Source organism: Uloborus diversus, chromosome 7 (assembly GCF_026930045.1).
Source record: "Uloborus diversus isolate 005 chromosome 7, Udiv.v.3.1, whole genome shotgun sequence".
NCBI lineage: Eukaryota > Metazoa > Arthropoda > Arachnida > Araneae > Uloboridae > Uloborus > Uloborus diversus.
Genome location: NC_072737.1, coordinates 118,660,552 through 118,683,509, shown reverse-complemented (window position 1 = coordinate 118,683,509; position 22,958 = coordinate 118,660,552). Strand labels below are relative to the sequence as shown.

At 32.2% G+C, this 22,958-nt stretch overlaps 1 protein-coding gene across 1 annotated transcript in view; it reads right to left on the bottom strand.

Annotated features, from left to right (window-relative positions):
* The window catches only part of LOC129226519 (bifunctional heparan sulfate N-deacetylase/N-sulfotransferase-like), a 157,254-nt gene that overhangs the window by 5,296 nt on the left and 129,000 nt on the right, over positions 1-22,958 (bottom strand). The window contains exons 9-17 of the mRNA XM_054861126.1: positions 20,250-20,365; positions 18,099-18,284; positions 15,632-15,760; positions 12,989-13,171; positions 11,992-12,088; positions 7,622-7,745; positions 6,916-7,090; positions 2,860-3,030; positions 1,322-1,431 (exon numbers count right to left, since the gene is read on the bottom strand). Of these exons, the coding sequence (XP_054717101.1) occupies positions 1,322-1,431; positions 2,860-3,030; positions 6,916-7,090; positions 7,622-7,745; positions 11,992-12,088; positions 12,989-13,171; positions 15,632-15,760; positions 18,099-18,284; positions 20,250-20,365 (1,291 nt within the window). The remainder of the gene's footprint in view (positions 1-1,321; positions 1,432-2,859; positions 3,031-6,915; positions 7,091-7,621; positions 7,746-11,991; positions 12,089-12,988; positions 13,172-15,631; positions 15,761-18,098; positions 18,285-20,249; positions 20,366-22,958) is intronic.

Below are 22,958 nucleotides of genomic sequence, written 5' to 3'. Positions count from 1 at the left end.
ATCTTTGAAGAAGTTGCTGGGGGACCCACCCAATCGCAATTTGTACTCCTTCCTCCAGGAGATTGGTTTCTCCTTTTTAATTTAGTTCTTGTGTCATCAAAATATGGTTTTGTCCTTTTCTTGTTATTCAAAGTTTATTGTCAACATATTGTTTCAACTACTTTCTCTGAATCCATTCTTTGTTTAAATGTCTTTAATATTTACATGTTTTTACAACTTTTTATTTTAAACTACTGAAGTTTTATGCCTTTTACCGCAAAACATGTTTGCTTTTACCATCTCTGAACTTTATATTGATATAAATGTAAAATAAAAAATTGTTTGGTGCAGTATAGCCCTCAAGGCTCTTGCGCAATTAAAGCTAAATAAATCAACCAACTAAATTGTGATTTGTATATGAAAGTTGCATGATCGTCATATATCGGCAACTGCACCCTATCACACATCGCCCACCACTTGATGACCAAAAATTGTCACCACAAAGTCGCCAGGTTGCAGACTCTTATGAATATCAGTTCTGGGGGGAGGGGGGGGGGGTAAAACAATTTAAAGTCAGTGATTTCTCAAAGTGGTCACACTTGAGCCAGCCACTTTGTGAAAATGTCACAAAGTGGCTGGCCACAAATTAATTGTTGCAGCAGCATGCAGTGGAGTTACAGGAAAACAGGTCTGTGAAGTTTGAGTTCCGTTGATATTTTGGTAAAGGACTCGAAGTCGCGAGTCGAAGGTTTGAAATTTCAAAAGTGGGAATTGGTCATTTTCCCTCGAAGTCCACAACCTTGCCAGTGCTCGCAGAATCGGAGTCAAGAGTCAGACTGATTTTGAGAAAAAAGTGTCAGAGTTGAAGGGGCTGAAATTCTTGGAGTCTGAGTCCGTTATTTTTTTGCAGCTCCACAGCCCTGCAGCAAACATGTCACAAATGTATGATAAACAGCATGATTCCTGTGAGATGCCACAGTTCTGTCACATAGTAACATGCAACCAATGTGACTCACTGCAACTTTGCCATGACATGTTGTGCTGTCGGAGCTTTCCTATTTCACACGCATACGTAGTATATATTTAAAAAAAAATCTACCTGAACTGTCACCCAGCACTTCTGAAGCTTACAACTTTACAAGAAGCTTGCAACTTATTTATGACATACATAAATACTGGAGCATATATGTCAGAATATAGCTTGGATTTTGAAAACTTTTAAAATTTGGAACTTTGGATTTACAATTTTGTAACATACAGTTTTGTTTTGCACATAGCATTAGTTAGGTGCAAAAAGAATGAATATGACATACAAAAGTAAAATTGTGATGACACAGCTTACCTCAAATGATCTTTGTAATTCAAGAAAGGTTTGATTTTCAGGAACTGCTGCACTCTGCTCATAACAGCTACCGGATCTGATTTTAGCTCTTCTCCATCAATAATAAGTAACTAAAAATGTAAATACTTTCTTAAGCAAAGCATTCAGCAAGTAATCATACTTTTAAAAATACTCATTGAATTGCAACAGGAACCACATTCACATTTAAATATTTAATGTTGGAAGTTCATAAGAAACTCAAACGGATGAAACAATCAGCAATAAATAAATATATATATATATATGTTGAAATGCACTGCAAGAATGGTCCAGTCAAAGTGCACAAGCATTATAAAATTAAAACTTTTGCTACAGTGGAACTTTTTTAGCTTTAAAGGCAGAAAATGCTCATTGACATTGCTCTTTGATTTCAGCATACTGAATCTAACTTTGACCTTATCCAAACAGCATAGATCTTATGAAAATAGCTTCCTGAATAGGAAGTAATTATTTACAACATTGACCTTCTAAAGATGCTTGTAAATAATATTTAGAGAAGGAAATCCATTATGGTTTAAAGGCTTAAATTCATGGTGCCCACCTGGAGATGGGGGGTGAATTTAGGCTAGGGGGTTTCCTAATCTTTCTCCCCTACAGAGGACCTTCCTTTTGTCCAGACAACTTTTATGTAGGTGGTAAAGCAAGACAATGTTTTAAAATTCTTTTTTTTAAATAAATTTTTCTTTTCACTATGCGTGTCTTTTCCTCCAATACATAAAGCCGTGTGTTTTTCTTTCCTTTTTAATTGCTGCTCTCTCATGTGTTAAATTGATCTTGGAGAGAGGTGGTATCAGGAGAGTAATTCAAGGACCCTTTTAAATGCAGTACAAAATATCTTCAATTTTAGGAGGTCCGGGGATTGTTAATTTCATTAGCAAATGAGATCATTAAAATTTTATTGTACTCTTGACTAACAATGCAAAAGAAAGCCTATCTGTTAGTCTGTACATCAGCAAGTGCCACAGCTATAAGACTGTCTTTCATGAAAACTGGCACTATATTAGTTTGCAGCACCAGCAGTGAATACCTTCCAGCATTACATGTAAAAATTGATTTTGTACTTTTTCTTACAGAAATCATCTTTGGAAAGAAAATGCAGCTTTGAGAGGTAGTACAGTTGTACGAAGTCTTTCAATGGAGGGTAAGTTAGCATTAAATTAATGGTAAAAAATTCTGTTTGATCAAATGTTGCTGAGGTGGTCGTTTAATAGAAGCGGTGGGTCAGGGAAGTCTCACTGTAATTGAAACATTTATAGGATGCAAAAAGAAAGAAATCTGATTCATTTTATCAACCCCTTATTTTCTCAAAGTTTTCCAGATTTGCACAGTAAGAAAAATCCCCAAGTTTTCCCAGTATTCCATAATTTTCAAATTCCCTAAGTATTCCCGGTAATGTAAGGCACACAGTGTACAGATTACTGAACTCTTATCACAATTTGCTGCCTCATAATCAAAATCTCTGTATAGGCAAATACTTGAGAAATGGAGTAAATGATTACCTGTTGGGGAGAATAAAATGACAACCACCTATCTAAGTGTTGAGCATACATTCCAGGCAAGAGACAGCGATTTCTAAGTTCTCTTAAACTTCGATGTCCCCTGTCACCGGTGGTAACAAGTTCTTGAAAACTGTAATTCAAAGCTGCTGGGTCTTTATGAGCTCGCATATGCTAAAAAAAAAAAGAGAAACATTCTATCAAAGTTTCAATAAAAATCTAGATAGCTGATGGGATAAAGTAAATAAGATAAAAAAAAAGGTTAAGTACTTAAATCCACTGACACCAACACTGCACTGTTACATACATAACAATATATATATTTAGTAATTTCACAGCAATTGCTTCATTTTTATTAAAAGCTACACAAACCCATTTAATAATTAATAATTTCACATAATACCTAATTTTGCACCAGTACGTTTGTATCCACTGTCATTCAATCAATAATAACCAGGGAACCACACAGTGTACTAATGATAAACATTTCAGTGAGTTGCTCGGGAAAGAACATAATGAAACATGTTTTTGACACATAAATCACTTGCCCTCATCTCCCCATTTTTGAAATATAAGGTCTTAAAAACAGGTAACATATAAAGAAAAGTAGTCAAACTTTGTGAGAAATTTAAAGTTTTTGAAACTGATCAGAATGTCAATATCATGAATATTAGAGAACTATATTCCTCTGAAATATTCCACTTGTTTTTTCCCAGATGATGACTGGGCAAAAAAATTTTTTTTTTCAAAAAATGAATTTATGATATTTTCTATTAACTCATTACTAACAAGCAATCTGTCATAATTAGCAACTATTGCGATCCACTCGTGCTGTTTTTTTGCCAGTTTGGGTGATTTTTTTTAATTTTTTTTTAATTAAAACAATTTTTTCTTTCTTTACATTCTGTAAAGTAAGTAAATAAAATAGAAAATATTTAGATTTAATGTTTCAATAATGGAGACACAAGAGTAAAAAATGTATGCATGATATGGAACTTGTTAAAAAAAAAGATTGAAACAAAGAAACTACGGCACAAAGAACTTTTTAGAGCAGCAATTGAAATGGCTAACATACTGCAAAAAATAAAATTGCAAATATATTTAAAGTGCAAGTAGCCGAGATTGCAAAATTCAGACTTGCACCAAGCATGTCAAATATGTCTTTATGTTGGAGTCTTATCTTATATCTGTGAATGTATGTTGAATAATACGGGAAGGTTCTTTAATGAGATCTGTGATGCAACCTTGATTATATGCAACATGCAATGTTTCCAATATTAAAAATGAAATTAAAAAAAAAAAACGTAAATTTTTGGAGATGGTGGGCCATAGAAGTGAGTCCGATACTCTGGTTTTATGCCAAAAAACAGCAAAAAAAAAATTGTAAAAATACCCAGAGAAAAAGATCAGTTTACAAGATTTCAAAAATATTTTAGGGAGAATACCCTCATGAGTTTCAAAATTTGCTCCAGATATTCATGCTTTTGAACTTTGTTCATCACTAGCCCCTACAGGTTTAATTGCCCGCCACAGTACACCACCAAAGCCGTTTTACACCAATCCACCACACGAGCCACAGTAAGCAGAGAGATCCAGTTGGCCGCCATAGAAAACTACTACATGAGTCAAAACTATTAAATATTTCCTGTTGCAATAACAGAATCAAGAGGGAAAATTGAAGAAAACATTTATTGCAGGTAGAGTTTCAGATTATGTACTAAAATCAATCAAAAATAGAAAAATGGCAACAGATAAAACGTAAAATCATTTAACTCTTTTTTAACCCTCGACACACAAAAGGAAGGGGATTATAAGTTTAACATGTCTGTGGCACTCTAGCGCCTAAAAGGATGGACCAATTTTGAAAAAAAACTAATTATTTGAAAGGAGAGTTGATCGAGAATGTTCTTAGCTAGGTTGCGTCTTTGGATGACATTAAATAACAAAGATATTAATTAAAACCTCTAAAAGGTTTTTTGCAATTTTTGCAGTGAAAACATATTTAAATTTTTTAAAATTTAATACTGAAACAAAGAGCATTTTTTTCCGCTTCTGATAGTATGTGTTTGGAACTTCCATGTTACATAGAATTTGAACTATAACTTTTTAAAAAGCTAATTTTAATAACGGCAAAGCCTTTATTCACGCGATAGATAACGAATTCATTGTTGAATGACAAGGAAATTAAATGCAATGATTTAAAATTTTATCTGTTGCCAGTTTCTATTTGTTACGAAATAAAATACTTGAAATTGATTTTTAATAGTATAAAGCTTCAATTCTCCCTCTTGATTCTACAGTTGTGATTCAGTCACGGTTTTGTTAAATTTTTAATTTTAGTTTAACATTGGGACTGGAAATTGCCACCAATGAGCATAAAGGATTGAAATTAAATCTTAAGTTTGTTTAATTAGGTTAGAACTCTAGTACTAATTACCTTAGAAGCTCCAAACTAACTCCATATTCCATAAAAAATATAAATAAAAAAAAAAATCACACTTTCAACAACATAAATAAACAAGTAGGTCTGCCACCACATTCACAAACAGGAAGCTAGTTCGGTTTTTAATTAACATCTTCACGAATTAGTTCCACAAAGATATGCTTAACTAAATTGGATAACTGGAAAAGCTCAAATTTTTTGATACCTTGCCCGACCTTTATTTCCTTGCCCCCTCCCCCCCCCCCCAACCATTATAAGATGGTTGGCAAATGTTTTCTAACATCCTTGCATGAATAAGGACATTTTAAGGCTGAGGAAGAAACACCTAGAAATAACTAAAAAGTTTTGAACACGCCAGATGCCATCTCTTAATCCCCAAAAGGAATACTAACTTAATTTTCAGGCTTGTCAATTATATATACAGTCAGATGTCGATATAAGGTCACCCGCATTAAAAGGTCACCCTGCATATAAAGTCACTTTAGTAAAGTCCCGACTCATTGAATAGGGATTCTGTTTTATGGATTATCGGATAGATGGTCAGGTCTCAAATACTGCCATCGCTTATAAGGTCATTTTTGTCTGATTTTCTTTGAGTGATTTCAATTCCTCACTGATTCAGTTCTATGAATTTGCCCTAGTACATGATCTTTTATCAAAAAAATACCATCTGCCCAAAGAACCCCTCAAATTCTAGGAAAAAGGCATGTAGAGACACTAGAATGCTGTAGAGAGAAGACTGAACTGAGTAGGAGGGATCATTCACCCCCTTAACTCAGGTAAAAAGAGAGTTTTGTTTCCCCAGGCTGCTTACTGTTGGTTCCTATTCATGCCTTGTGGATTGAGTTTGACAGCTTTTAGATAAGGATCAAGATCAATAGAGATGGCTTTTATCAATGCATACAAATTTTGAAGGCAGGTCCCCATACTGTCATGTTATCCCTTGTAAGCACATGTTCATTCTCGCAACCAGCAAACCACTGGAAATTATCTCATTCCAACCATTTTTTCACTTGTATTAATTCCTGAATTAAAATTCTAACAAATAATTTTCTAATTTCCAACTAATTGCATTAATTTTAATAGACTCAATGAAAACATCATAACTTCATCATGTGATATAGTATTGAAAAACATTTTATTTTAGAATGTTTTTTTTTTTTTTTGATAAAAGTTCATGAACTGGTTATTAAGGTCACTCCGCTTATAAGGTCACAATTCTCGAAGTCCCGAGGGGTGACCTTATATCGAGGTCCGACTGTATTATTTTTAGGTGCATACTGCATATTTAGCATTATTGAAGCAATAGATATGCTAAATCAAATGAATACAAGAGAAAATAGAGTAAATTAGCTCCCCCGCTCCTAAGTTGCCCTTCTACACAAAAGTCTTGGCTTGCTCCCAACTAGATCTGGCACTGGTATGTCTTACTAAAGGTTAGTATTGCAAGCTAGTTCACTTCCTGTTTGAGTTGGATGTACGTTTTGAGTTGCTTTGAAACATAAAAATGAAACAGGCTTGCAATGCCTCTTGTAAATAAAATTAATAGATCAAATTATCATGAACACTCATTGGCAAATTTTCAATTAATATCATAAAAGACTAAAGACATTTACCTGATACCAAGAATATGCTCGCTTAATAGGACTAATCAATATGGTAATAAGTTTAGCTGTTGGAAGCAGAGCATGTGCTCTCATTGGGACCAAATCACCATCAAAGTATGTAGCACTTTTTTCAAATAGGTATTTATCTGTGGAATTCTTTGGTACGGGGAAAAAATTCATATACCTGAAAAATATATTTTCAAAAAATTATTCAACAAATATGCATTGTAATAAAGAATTTAAAGAAATAATGCAAATGGTAGGCTAAACATTTTGAAACTAGTAAAAACAAGTGACTGAAATAATAAAAGCCAAAACACCACCTAACGCTCTAAAGAAAATTTCGATTCAGCTGCTATTTCAAACAATTATCTGCTTTTAAAGTCCATTAATAAAAGTAATCAGCAAGAAAGAAACATACTGCACATTTTAATTTAGATATGAACTGCCCTTAACCTGTCACGAGTCTCTAGAAACAAAGGAGAACATTTTGTGGCAGAACTCAGAGCCCATGATTTTTCATAACAACTCAAACATTTGACTGTCTAAAGACTAAAAGAATCTCCCACTGAAAAGTAATGAAGTCAAAAGCAATTAGCACTTTTTCTCTCAATATATTTTGTTTTGTTTCTAAAGTAGCATGATTTAGCTTTGAAATAAAACCGACTCAATAAGTAAAAGATTATTCACTATGGAAAGGAAAGTAATAACTTACCAGTCTAAACCTTTGTAATAATTTCTTCCATTAAAAAATTGCACTTCTTCAAATGTCTCAGGGCTAGGATAATTACTTACAATGGCAGGATGCATCGACAGAAAGGTATATAATGCAGTTGTACCTACAATACAATTAATTATTGAATTAGCCTTGATAAAAAACAAAGACTTACAGTTTTTCTAGTGAGTTTTAATTGAGCTTAATACAAAAGTGATAACAAGTTTAGAAAAGTTAGTTTGATAAAAAAAAAACAAAAAAACATTGTTACAAATTCTGTAAATAGTAATTATTTTGATGATTAATTTGTTGTAATCTGGCTAAATTTGGTGTTTATTTATTTGGTGGCCATTATTTTTCATCTAAAATTATCTTAGTAACCTAACCTGTAAGTAGTTTCTGGTAATGTACATACAACACCCTAACATTTGACTGAAGTATAGGGTCCCTCCATTTCTGAATGATAAGATTCGTGAATGAATAAAAAGAAAATATGAGAAATTGGTAGAAAGTTTTAGAATTTTGTCGAACTTTCCAAAGCAGTATAAAAGCCGTGTGGCATTTCAATGAGAGAGTTAGTTTTGCTTTTTAAACTGTCTGAGATTCGTCTGAGTCATTGCTCTGTTTATTGTGAGACATTTGCACTGGGTTTTTGCGTATTTGGATGTAAATATGTGTACCATTGTTGAGTTTACAGTGTTAATTGATATTTGCTTAATTGCTGATGATTGATTTAGCAGTTTTAACTACATTTCCTGTACATAGTTCTAAATAAATCTCCTGTGCTTTTCTCAAGAACTGTGTCGTCATTCAAAGAAAGTTCGAAGTTGTTGCGAACGCATAACAATATGTTCCATTGAAATGTAAAACATTGGCATCCAACCCCTAGCATTAATTTGAATTTTGACCTCTTGAATTCAGGTTTTGTTTTTCGCAATCACTAATTGTGATAAACAATACTCGCTGGTTTTCTTGTTTCTAGAAATTGGTCTTATCATAATCATAAAAATATAATTTGAATTCAAGACATCAAAATTCAAGTTAATGCCAGGCTTAAATGCTGTTTAGTCTAAAGAGGATTTTGCAAAGTTGACATAATAAGCATGATTCTTGGGTGGGGGGGGGGGGATGCCACTGTCCAGGAAAAGCACCCGCACAGAAGTCTCAAAAACAACCTTGAATGGCAACTTTAATCAAGCAAAGACAATTAGCAATTTGTGTCTGCTTTAGAGATGTAAAATTTCCGGAAATTTTGAAATGGTGGAAAAAACCAGTTTTTTACCGGTTTTTGGGAAAAAATTGGAAAAAATGGAGAATTTGATTTTTTTATAAATAAAATTACGGTTTCTTAATAGCTCTGTGTTTCTTGAAACATATAAAGGGTTCGGCATTAAGAAATATATGCTATTAACACATCTGCTTGATAGAAATACACATAAAGGTAAGATTAATTAGGAAAAAAAAAACTTTCTGTTTTATAACTGAGAGCTTTCATAATCAAACACCAGAAATAAGTCAAGTCGTCATTCAACCAATAATATTAGGTAATGTGTGTCTAATCGTAACAATTACATTTTCTATGAAACTTTAAGTATTCATTGAAATTTTCGACTTTCAAACATGATTGATTGTATTATTTTTCTTTCAAAAAAAAAAAAAAAATGTAACTTTACTGTCTGAAAATGAAAGCTATTGAGTTTTGATTTTTTCCAATTCAGTCTCAAACCAAATCAAAACCAAATTGGTGTTTCTTAAGCTGAACCAAAACTTAAACTACAGTTTCAATTTATTCATACGGCCGTGCTAAGCGTAGTAGTAAAAGTCATATCAGCACTTTTAAACAAATTTGAGTTAATATAACCAAGCTGTTCTCTGTTTCATATTTTACTTAATAAATAAAATGTTTTAGGGTCATTTGATCAAGAACTATTGTTTTGAAAAAGTCTTTAAAAAAAAAAAAGACATCTGAATCAAATATATGGAAGAGCCACACTTTAAAATACAATATCTCAGCTTGAACCCAACTGCAAATTCCCCTTTTTTGCTTAGCACGACAGTGTACAGGGTGCTGCAAAAAAAAAAAAATAGATATATATATACATCGAACAAAAATTGTATCATCAAATGGAAGAAAGGTAATTTCATTTTAATGAGTGCCTAATTAATTTTTGTTTCTCACTTCATTAACAAATAATTTACAATATAACTACATACCTAGTTTATGTATTGTTTTTCGGTTTTCTTACAATTTTAAGCAAAATACCTGCTATTTTAAGTTGTTTAACCAAGTAGAACGACAGTTCGTTTGCTTGTTGTCCCTCGACAAACAGTATTTGAAATGGCATGCCATTTCGAGTGGCTTGGAAATAAAAGTCGAGAATGTGTACAAAAACGGGGTTTCCACGAGAGAAGTCGTTCGTAAGATTTAAATTTGTGACCGATAAGTGGGACTAAGGGAAAAAACAGCTCAAACAGAAGTTTTACAAGTTCCAAAAAGTTCAGGCATTTGTATGACTCCAAAGATGCCAAAAACGTTTGAGACGGGCCGCAAGGCCACGCTGAAAGAGATAATATTCAACCAGCTCATATCCCCCAGAACAATAAGAATTGGTCTGTAGCCAAGCACCTTAAAAAATGTTAAATATCGCCAAAATCCGAAGTCAGGCTTGATCTGTGCTAGAATCAGCACAAGCGAAAAAAAATCTAGTTTTTTGTGGATGAGGGCAGTAAAATGAATTAAAAAGTGAACCAGAAGGACATTTTAGAAGTTATTGTACTTCTGTGGGCCTAAGAGCACTTCAGCATTGTAGACTGGACATTTTCCTTTAACTCCACACCGATTCATATGACCAAAAAGACAAGAGTGGTGCAAGGCGCATTGTTTTTGACATAATATCATCTTTAGAGTGGACATTCTACTCGCTCGACCTCAATCCCATTTATTACAATGTATGGCCTATTTTGGAGCCAAAGGTCTACCTGAAACACACATAAAATTTAACTCTCTAAACCAATTGCTTTATAGGGAATAGGATTGATTAAAGGACTTGCTGTCCTTCAATGAAAATTTCAATAAGCTGTTGCATCTCAGTATTACTGCAAAAGGCTGCTAGTTTGAAACCAATTAAATTTATTGATTGCTAAAGGACTTCTCATATTATTTTTGGTGTTTTGTTAATTTATATGTTTTTAATAGAGTTTCTTGGGAAATTGCTTGCCCTCCCCCCCCCTTTTTTTTTATTGCTGCACCCTGTACATTTGATTCACACAGTCAGCAGAAACATAGTTTTGTGATTAAAGTTATGCTTGTTTGTTTTATGAAGAAGGAAAATAAATTCTTCACTAAAGTTATTGGTTTAAGCTTTTTTGCAAAAAGTATTATTAAACATTTTTTGATCTATATGCAAATTATATTGTCATACAACAACTTGCATTAATGTTAGACAGTATTTTAACATAAAACGGGGAAGGGGGGGGTTAGGAAATTGCATCAGAATTAAAACGTGAGAAATTTCTAATCACTTTTTGCTGAAAATTTCAGTTAAAATTCTGAAAAGTTGAAAAAAACGAATTTTTTTTTCAATTTTTCCGAAGTAAAAATTTACTCCTTCGGAAAAAAACCTTTTTTTTTTCGGAAATTTTCCATTTTTTTCCAACTGTTTTCATCTCTAGTCTGCTTAAAAAAAAAAAAAGCTGTGCATTACATCCACACAAGATTTTTTTTATTGCATACCTTTGACTACTACCTACCCAATTTAAACTTCTTTGGGGGTGGACGGGGGGGTCACAGTATTTTGATTTCAAACAAGCAACATATTCAGATGAAGCATGAGGGGAGCACGGGAGGTCAAAGAGGAAACGAGGGAAGGAGGACCCTGAATATATTCTCTTTCTTTTACAATACCAAAGGTATTCTAAAATTGCAATTTTTAGAACTTCAATTTCAGCTAGGGAGACTTTTTGGAAACCCCCTTCTTCTATCATCTTCAAAGGTAAACAAAAACAGTGTTTTTCTAAATTTAGTTTCGAAAAATTACTATAGGAAAATCCCTGAACCCCATCCTGTACCTTAGCATTACCAGAGAGGGTCTACAATCATGTCTTTATGACTTGAATTTTCAAAAAATGTCTTGGTGAGCATCTACGAAAATCAACTCCTAAAAATTAGAGCAAACTTGATTTTAAAAAAGATATTCTGTGACCAAATTATTGTAAACAGATTTTCTGACCCTAAAATATAAAGTATTCAAGAAATGTCAAATGATGAAAATTATCTTTGCAAGTAAATATGAGCATATAAATGAATTTGGTGAAATTAGTTACTGGTAAAACAAAAAATTATTAAATAATTTATAGATGGTTGAAGTTACCTGTTTTCTGAGGACCAATAACAAGAAATTTTGGCAGTTGCTCACATGATTTTGCTGCAGACCATATTGCTCTGTGCCGTTTATCGTTGCAAGGATTCTGAAAATTTAATATATCTTTATACAGACAGCACAAAATCATGATATATAGATAATAGTTAATTGCACACCTTCAAAGGAGAAGATTAAATCAACTTTAAAGCATCTTTTCACTGGCGTATGTTATATATTTTACATGCATGTGTGCAACTAATAAACAAAATTTTGAAATCAAGTGTAATATTGTTTATGGTAGTGCTGCCCTTGTGGCTAGTTATGATCATGAAACTTCCCCAGAACAACATACCAGGTAGCAATCACGACAGAGATAACTAGTATGGAGAATAGAGTGAAACATTTTCTTTAAATGAAATCATTATTTATTATGGAATACAATTAATTTGTTGATTCATTTGAATTTGGGGGGGGGGGTTTGCTATGTAGAAAAATTTAATTTTAAAAATCTTGCCTCCTTTTAGAAACAATCCTATATGCACCATCAACAATACATTTAATATGAAAATGGCACACAGTTTTTTGAACTTATTATTTTTTTTTCTGGCCTTGATTCAAGAAAAGATTTTAAACCAGAAATAAAACAGATTTATTTTTTAAACAGAATTCTCTCAACATAGAAAATAAATAGAAAAAAAAAACATAACAAAAGCATGCCTGGTGACCTATGTGGAAACAAGTTTATTAAGTGCATAAGATGCACTGCACTTTTATATTTATAAAAACACATACAAAAGTAATGACCAGTGACAGGCCCTAGGTGCAGCTAGGCTAGTCCTAGTCAGTTTGTCAATCTCAATGTAGATCAGTTAAATTAACAAACTAAAACTATGCATAAATGAAAATTATTTCCAAGAAACAAATTTAAAATTCAAGTTATTGAAATTATTGCTAACATGTAAAAAGACAGTTTTTTTATAATGCAACTTTAATCAATCATACTTACCATCCATAAAGGATCTGATTCCTCTGGATAAGTTTGGAAATATTTATCAGCTAATTGTAGTGGAGGTAAAGTCACTAACTGTAGATTAGTCCAGCATTGAACAAACTTAATAACTGATTCAAAAGTATATAATGCTAAGCGATCATTGCCATAATTAGACAAATGAGTCATGAATACATTGATCTGTAAGTAGAGATATAAAAAGAAATCAGTACCTGATTCCAATAAACAAATTATAAGCAAAATCAGAAGCTTCTAATTATGTATACAAGCTTTATACTCCTCAGACATGACCAGCTTTGAATGATGAATTTCAAAATTTTCTGCATCAATTGTTTTAAATGCATAAAAAATATAGGGAAAATACTAAAACTTTCATTTTTGAGAAAATAAGTGTCTCCTGGAGGAGCAACACTAAAATAATAGTGTTCTAAATGAAAAGAATAAAGATTTGGGTGCAAAATTTGGGAACAAATCTGATATACCCCCCTCTTGGCGACTTTTTCCTGTTGGCGCCAAAAAAGCGTCGCCAAGAAAACTATGTATGACGTCATACGTCATACATCGTTCTTAGCGATGCTTTTTTAGCGCCAACAGGAAAAATTCAAATTATCTCATTAATTATTTAATGAAATTAATGCATTAATTTTTTTCCGTTGTTTCTCCGGGATACGAGCCCTCGGTCTCATAGTACTTTCGTAATGAGACCTCGGCTCGCCGGCCCTGCCTCGGTCTCATTACGAAAGTACTATGAGACCTCGGGCTCGCCAGGACCTCGCTGCCGCTCGGTCCATTATCCCTCCGACTTTTAATATACATCACAGTCGGATATAAGTCACAGATCTCCTCCGTTCAGTATACAATAAAGTCACAGATTTTATGTGAAATTAACACCATTTTTGTGCTACAAAAATGCCAACCAGACCAAAATACAAACTACCAGAAACACACTAAAAACACAATAATTCAAAATATGTTCACTTACCTTTTTTACTTTTCTTTTACTTCCTCACGTGAGGCAGTGCACATATGTTCCGCTCTTAGGAATATTTGTTCGGATTTTAATTCAATGTAATTTAATATTTCTTCATTAATATAATTTCGCCAATCAGCTAAAGTTTGTGATGAAAAAAAAATATTGACTTTCAATATCAGCAGTTTTGGTCCCAATTAAAATCTCATATGTTATCAAAAAAATCTCCTCTATTTTCAACTTGCTAGAACTAAACCATGACCCACTCCTGATCGTTGCTTCTTTTCCACAAACAACACCCCCAATAACCTTTCTACAAAAAAAAATTAACCCATCTGAACATTTTTTAGTTTTTTTAATTTTCATAACAGAATTACATCTAGAACATAACATTTCATTCTTAAGTAAACCAATTTCCCTTAAAAATTCTAAAAAAACCTCTTTATTTTCAATTAGTTTAAATATAAAAATCTATTTAGGACTCCGGTACGTCCAAACGTTGGACGACCTGACGAAAAAGAAAAAGAAGATTCATTCAAAAATTTCAATTGATACATTTGGACAACATCACAAACCGAACTCATAATTAAAATAGAAAATTCAACTAAATTAACATTAAAAAACAACAAGAAAAAGAATACTCTAAAATAAAGTCTGAATTGAAACTTTATTTTAGAGTATTCAACTTAAAATCTCCCTAAGAGCGAAACATATGAGCACCTACCTCCTACCACACATACACGTGCAAAAAGACAAACTTCGAGAAACTACTTTCCAGCGTTCAAGTTGCAAAACCAGGGTTGCCAAGTTATCGCCTTATTGGCGATTTTCGTATCGAGCGAAAAATTAAAATCTCGCCAAGAGGGGGGCATATCAGAGGAGAGCCAAAATTTGTAATATAACATGAAAAAACATAATATTAAAGAAATTCAATAGCATGTTTAAGCATTTTTTACAATATTTTTTTTAATAGGGGCACTTCATGATGCACATAATTTTTTTTTTTCTTCTTCTGAAAATACTACTTTCATTTTACTGCAAACAAACTATGAATAAAAATCTGTCAATGAAATGCCTTTTTTTTTCAGTATACTGTTATCTATTAACAGGAAAATCAATTAACACTATACAGCTTTGACATTTTATTTACCTTGGCGCCATTTTTGATGGAGTGATTTCCCCCCAAAAAGCGGCAAAATACCCTTTAGAAACACCCCAATGCAACCAAAAGGGGAGGTGCACAACAAAACCCCACTAGGAGTTTAAGTACCAAATTTCAACTTTCTAGGACATACCATTCTTGAGTTATGTGACATACACATGCACATACATACGTATGTACATATATACATACATACATACAGACGTCACGAAAAAACTCGTAGTAATTAATTCAGGAATCCTAAAAATGGATATTTCGGGGGTCTATACGTACTTAAGCATTTATCCAGATGTGGTCGAGTCGGAAAAAAAACTCAACGTTCATTCGGGGGTGAATAAAATGGAAATTAAGGTCGCTTTTTGAGTGAAAACTTTTTCGTGAATACAATACTTCCTTTTTTGTAAAAGGAAGTAAAAATCGAAGAGAACTAAGTTTATATTGTATCTTTGACACATATGAGTTAGCTCGAGGTTAGTAATTTTCAGCCATGAAAATTGGTAAAACTTACCGGATTATATACAAATGTGTGAAAGAGTTCTCCTCCTTTAATACTGAGTTCCAATTTTTCTGGTCCACCAGGGTACTTGTCTAAAAATATAGTATGAGTATAGAGGCCACATGTTTGTCTGGGTAGAACCTTTTGAAAAGAAAATTGTTTACATTACATACATTTCAGGTTATTTCAAAATGATCCAATTTTTTAATAGCAAGCACACACATTCATTTATATATATGCATGACTTGTATAATGAAAGAATTTTAAAGATATCTTCATATCAGAAAGTTTTTTTCACACACAAGTTACCTTGTATTTTGCCCTAATCTGTACACACTGTAAGTGACAGTGAGTATTTAATACCTGGAATGTCACAGTATCCTGTCAAAAATTTTGATCATTTATAAAATTTTGTATGGCAATCAGGGCCATAGCCAGATGGGGGCCAGGTCGAGCAATGCCAGTATTGAGAAAATGTTTGCCCATACTGAGAAACTGAGAAGTTCCATTTTAATTTTTTACTTTTGAGAGAGCTTTCCATGCAAAAAACAATAAGTAAAGAAATAAATAAAAAATATTTAACACATAAATAAAAATGAAGTGTGCATAGAGCTTTAAAATGTAGGTATTGCATACCAAAATTCTAGAGAGCTTAAACTGCATTATACTACTTTTTGCTTAAGAAATAAAGTGTATGTGTGAATTCCTAAGCCAAAAAATTTAAGTCATAACTATTTAAAATTGTCATTTTTTAATGAAATATAGGAGCTGCCACCTGTGGGCCAACATGACTTTTTCCTCGGGTTGCTTACTAGAGTTTGATTTCATGAGCTAACGTGCAACCGCAAAACCACTGGAGACTCTTGGCGTATACAAGAAAGAAAGTAGGTTAGAAAAATATTCATAAAAGTAATAAAAACCCCCAAAATGACGAGTCTGTCGTTGTTGTCGTTTTACTCAAATAAATCAATAACATAAGAAATCTCATTGTACAAAGAGACAAAGAAAAGGAAAAAAATACTTTAACTATGTACCATTGCATTATTGTGGCAAACTTTTTTTTTTCTTTTTAAATGTTTATGCTGGATTTTGTTCTGTTTTTGAGAATTTGATTTCACTAGTAAAGATAGATTAAAGCATGTGTAGGAATTCATTCATGCATCAAGATTCTTGCCAAAAATGTATCTTAATGTAATGGAGCCCGTCATTGCTCGTAGTGAATTCTTCACTTCCCCAGAAAATATCCTGGTAAGTAAGTTAACAACAGACTATAAGGACCGTATCAAAGAGTTAGACATCCGTAGAATCTTTAAAGGCTGAAGAGAGTGCATCTGCTAGCGAAAACTGAGCACATTCCATGTCTCAAAACCTTGACGCTGCAGGTTATGTTGATTTAGTCTACTTGAACAATTGCAGTTTAGTTTCCACCAGTCTTCCGCAATGTCCCTTCAGAAATGGCAGAAATATGTTGGTCATTGGAGTTTCAGGAGAAAAATCGAGATTTATCCAATTTCCTTGTCACAGATAAACCGTCATATGCATTGTCAAGTTAATTTTAATGGCATCAAATCAGGTCAGTGGCCAGAGTTTATTTTTAGTGTTTTGAAATCATGCAATAATATGTCTCATTTCAGCACAAAACTGATAGCAAGTTGCTATAATACATGTCTTTATAGCTCTAAATTCAAAAACGTTAAGTTGTTTATTTTGTAGTTTAATGATGCATAGTTAACAAACTTTATGAATCACATTGCAGACTTCAAAATTTTATGAATCACATTGCAGATTTCAAAATTTTCTGCATCTTTTTTTCCTAAATGAATAGAAATTTGTAATCTAAATATTTTTTGCATACTTCACAGAGAGTTTTTGTAACTATAAATACTTTGATTTCTAAGCAATCTCATTCCAACATGCAACTATATTAAAATTAAAGACCATGTAAATTTTAAACTTGACCTCTACAGCAGTTGTACAATTAAAAACACAGGCATACACAGTTTTGAGGGGTTTTCCTGAAATTTAGACCTATTGCCAGAGTAAAGGCAATTAACCCAGAGGCATGAAATATTTGTATGATAATTTGTGTTAGGAAGTTATAAAATTGTCGCCCTAAGGTTGAAGGGCGGCAGAACTAATTTGTATAATATTCTTTTTGTTTTTTTTTTCTAAAAATCTCCTAAATTCAAGTCTCTTGCCAGAGCAGAAGACATTAACTCAGAGTCCCAAAATTTTACACACTAATTAGTGTAGGAATCCAAACTTTCGGCAGTAAGGCAAAGTCCTTTGCTTATTTTTTTTTTTTTTTTTTTGGCCCACCCTAACAGGCTCTGAAAAATATGAAAGTGCAATTAACTTTAAAGTTATTAATTTTAAATTTTCACTCATAAATTGAATGGACACTTTTCAACCACTCACTACTAAGTAGCACAAGTTTTCAGAAAAGCTAAATTTTGAAGTCACTGCACACATAACTTACCATTATATTTCTATGAATGAAACCTCTTCTCAACCTAGCTGGTCTTAAATGAGGATACTCTTCAGTGCTGGTTACTCGTACATTCCAAACTCTCTTCCAAGCTTCATACAAAGGTTCATGGACAGGATAAACACCAGAGTGATGAGGGGCAACTGAATAACCTGAGTCTAGTGGAATGCCATGTTTCTGGGATACAGAAAACTTTAAGTTCAACACGGGACACAAACAAATGAAAAGGGATTAAAAATTATCAAAATTTCTGATTTGATATGGAAGAAAAAAACTCTAAAGCACATTCTAGGGAAAATATTTAACTTCAATCAAAAAGTCATGCACATGTAATGAAAACAACTTTCATTGTTTCTATTTTTCAATACATATTCCGCAAAGATGGATTAACATGCAGACAGATTTGTTGAATAACAAACAAATTCCAGGATTGACAATCATTATGCAATGCATAATATTTTTCAATTCTTGAGATTACAAGTAAAATTAAGCAAATGTTAATCATTTTTTAAATGAATCAACATGAAAATACTGATGTAAATTGCATGCCACCACTGTATACATAGCATAATTTCTTATAATTTTGTCAGTAAAAAAGTTCTGAGAAAACATGCCGATGAAGAAAGTTCAAAATAGGTTTTGAAAATGTGTTTTTGAATGTTCTGAAAATAAGTTTTGTTTTTTGTTAGTAGCTAAGAGTAATGGCATTCAATTTCCTTCATTATTTACATTTTTTAATCAATACATTTCCTTTATTATAATTTTGGACAGTTCTTTTTTTATTTGTTTTTATTTTTTGCTTTCCTCTTCTAGTTTCAGTAATTAATAGTTGACTATATACAATATACATTTGACAATAATCAATCTTGTTGAAAATAAAAGTTTTCAAGCAAAGTAGACACTCATTTTTTTAACTTGGTCTCTCACAAATAAAATTACAATTGAACCAATAGAAAAAGGAAAAAAATCTGATGTGGGCACCACAACTTCCTTGTGCGCCTTTGAATATGATGCACATTTTAATTATTAAAATTTTATTGGCATGTTATTTTTTATAGGTACAATGAGGCTGAATTCACTTAAAACTACTACTTACAAATACACCGAGTTCCAAATAAACTGATAAAATAGACAAAGAGCAATATTTTCAACTATTGGCAATCTGTTAATAATGATATGTTTAAGTTCAGGACCATTACCTAGCATTGAGCTAATGCTCATGTTGGCGACAACATTGAAAAGCAGTTGCCAACACATGATGTCTATAGCCAAAAAGAGACAAACAATTTCCCTGGAAATTTTAAAACAAATAATATTTCCAAAATATTAAACATTAGCTGCACTCAACAAAGTAATAATGAGGTATTTGGGGGTCTTGATCTCCAACACTTAAGTAGTAGTGTGCAGACCTTGAAAAGAACAATCCGTTGAAAACAAAAAGGGAAATTTACAACAAGACAGACTTTGCATATTTTATTCATGTGATATGAAAGTTCAACCAGATAGAACTAGCTGTTTTTGAGTTATGAGAGATACTTATTAAATGAAGATTAAAATGGAAATTTGGGTTGAAGTTTCATCAGTAATTTTTTTGTGAATGCAAAACTTTTTTTTTACTTTGTACAAGGAAGTAAAAAGTTAAAAAAAAAAAAATATGGAAGCAATCAAGGAAACAATGAATTAAATTTGATTTTATACAGTGCCGGCAAAAAGCATTTTACATTTAGTTGGCAATTAAAAACTTTACTTGCAAACTTCTTATGATTTTAATGGCATGCTCCCTTGTGATTTGGCCGAATACCTGATATTCGGTCGCAACCTAAGTTGAACATTCAGTATTCTGCCAAATCACTAAGGAGCATGCCAATAAAAACATAACAAGTTTGCATGTAAACTTTTATATTTCCAACCAAATGTAAAGATTTTTTTTGCCAGCACTGTATTTAACACAACATTGTTCTTTTCCAGATTAGGAGCCGTACAAAGTCCATTACAGTTGCAGTAGATCACCAACTATTTTGATTTTAATGCTCTAAAATCTATGAAAATAAATGTTTATCTTAGAGCAGTGTTTTGAAGCACAACTTGAACATTTTTGGTCAAGCTGGAAAAAAAAAAAACATATACCAAGAGGAAAAGTACCTTAGCAAATTCTCGATTCAGTTTCATTTCCATTTCAAGTGCTGTTACATTTTCAAACAAATGAGGTTGGCTATGACTCCACATGTGACAAAACCACCAAAATTCATCAGCATGCTCTGAAAAAAAAATAGTAATAATAAGTTGGCACCTTGGAAAATTATATTTAAAATGTTTGACTGCATTTTAATGTTCAGAAATTTTCAAATTACTGCATATGGTTTTAGCATTTTCATTTTAATTTTATACTGAGTCACCAAAAGCCTTCATAAATGAAAGTCTCTCACAGCAAAATTTGTTCATGACTGTTGCATTTTGAAACTGATATAGGGAGAATAATAACGACATGGAATATTTTAAGTTGGCAAAAAACTTCTCATTACAGAAACAGATGGCACTGTATTTGCTCTTCATGCTTTAATTTTAGATTTTAATTGTCTTGATTCATTTATTTGGTAGACTGTTTTACGTTTTAATGAAGCTCTTAATATTGACTCATTTAGATGACAGATTATTTCACATTTTGATGTAACTTTTTAAGTCAGTGGTTTGCTTCTTTTATTTGGTGGAATAACTTTCCTTTTATGGGACTAGTCAGTTACTTATGCTCTTGCTTTGTTTACTAATTTAATATGTAACTTAAAATTTCAGCAACATTGATTTTTTTTTAATTGAAAAAAAAAATGCTTTTGACATTATAATTTAGTTTATAATAAATAAAATAAATAATTAGAAAAAAAATTAATATAAAATTAAAGTACTTAATAGTTAACTTTCCAGACATTACCAGATATATTACCGCCAAAGTTTTAGGACAAACTACAAATATTTAAAAAAAAAAAAAAACCCCAAATTTTTTATTTTTGCAACATTTTCGGACATTTTAAAAATTTTACCCTTGAAAATTCTCTGATTTTGTACTTGATCGTTGTTCTAAAAGTTCTTAACTAATTCTTTAGAGCAATTTTATTTTTTAAAATCTTCATCAATTTAAGACACTGTTGAAAATTAATGATAATTTTTATGAATCTCTTGTATCAAAACAGATGCAAATGACTTAAAATTTTCAAGTTGAATGAAAGCGGAAAAATTAGAAGTTTACAAGCAATGAACTACACAATATTAGACAAGGGTAAAAAATAAGGCTAAACATATAATTAAAAATGCCCAAACGGTAGAATCACATAATAAAGAAAAGTTGCGAGTACGATAGAAGCGGATTTCGAAATGTAGGGAAAATCGAGACTAAAGCGTAAAAGAATAAGAAGCAGCTAAGATGCTTAAACTTTGCACCTAATCTGTACAATTTGATAAATACGCATGATCTTGAACTCAAAATCCATGCCCAGTTGTCAGTTTTCCTGATTTTTGAGCATTTTTTGCTGAAAATCATGATTTTCCACGACCATTTTTTACCATAGTAGAAATCCAAGGCGTGCAGGCAGTCTGTATATAATTTCAAAGCTTCTTACAGTTTAGGAATGGTGCCAGAACATAATGCTGCTCTTCACAAAAGGGTCTAAAACAGTGCTTCTCATCGGGGATGGTACCACCTCCAGTGGACATTGGGAGGATGCTGAGGGCTGTTGAACATATTTTGAGTGGCAAGGGTTGGCAGGCATGATTCAAATTTTTATCTTTTGCAAAAAACACACTTGTGTCATAGTTGAGAATCAGTAAACTTCACCCCTTACACTCACCCCTTACTTTTTTTTGAATCCTTTCTCTTACTTGGACACAAATTATCTTATTTTCATTTTACAAAGTGAAAGCTTATGATCATTGAAGAGAGCCGGGGGTTCAATATTCTGTCTTTGGGTAGTTTCGACGATTAAGTAGTGTTTGTATTTTAAATACCTTATGCAGACTCCAATTATTGTTTTTTTTCAAACACTACCCAAAGAAATATTCCTCTAGGATTATCTTATTATTACTCATTTGAGTATTTATCATTACAGTAGAAGACAGTTATAACTCATACCCTGGAACCAAAGCTTTTGCGATATACAGGTTTTTGCGTTATATAGATCATTTCACAAATTTTGAAACAAATATTCAGAATATATCTATATATTTGCACATCAGAATGAATTTTATTTTCAAAGAGTATTAACATACTAATATTACTATTAGTCATTCACAAATGAATCGGTTTCACAATAAAAAAAAAAAAAAGTGAATTTGCCTGCACTTCTGCTAGCTTCAAGGTTTGCATAACAGCTGCATTTTCAAGAGCCATCTGGTATTTTCTGTTTACTGTGAGTATTAATTTTCATTTAAAAGCTTTGAATTAAGATGAGAAGATGAAAAACTTTCAAAATTTAATTTGCCTAACAATTTTTATGTTTGCAAAGCAAAACAGAGGGATTTTTTAAACTTCAAAACCTATTGTTTACTTCTGAAAAGTTGTGCAGTTTATAGAGAATTGTATTATATAGGTTGGCGTTATAAAGGTATTCTACTGTATTAACAACAAGATTATTCTGACAAAAATAGTGATTTTCAGATCATAAAGAATAAAAAAATTAAACAGGAAGGAAACCACTGAAACATTTTATATGGATCAATGGGTTTGTAAAATATATATGTGTCCTGAAAAGTATTCACAACATTTCAAGGTCTAAAAAGGGAAAAGACATACACATGAAAGAATGATTTTTAATAAAAATGAAGTATACAGTAAACTCTTGATTATATGCGGCATAGGGTGGC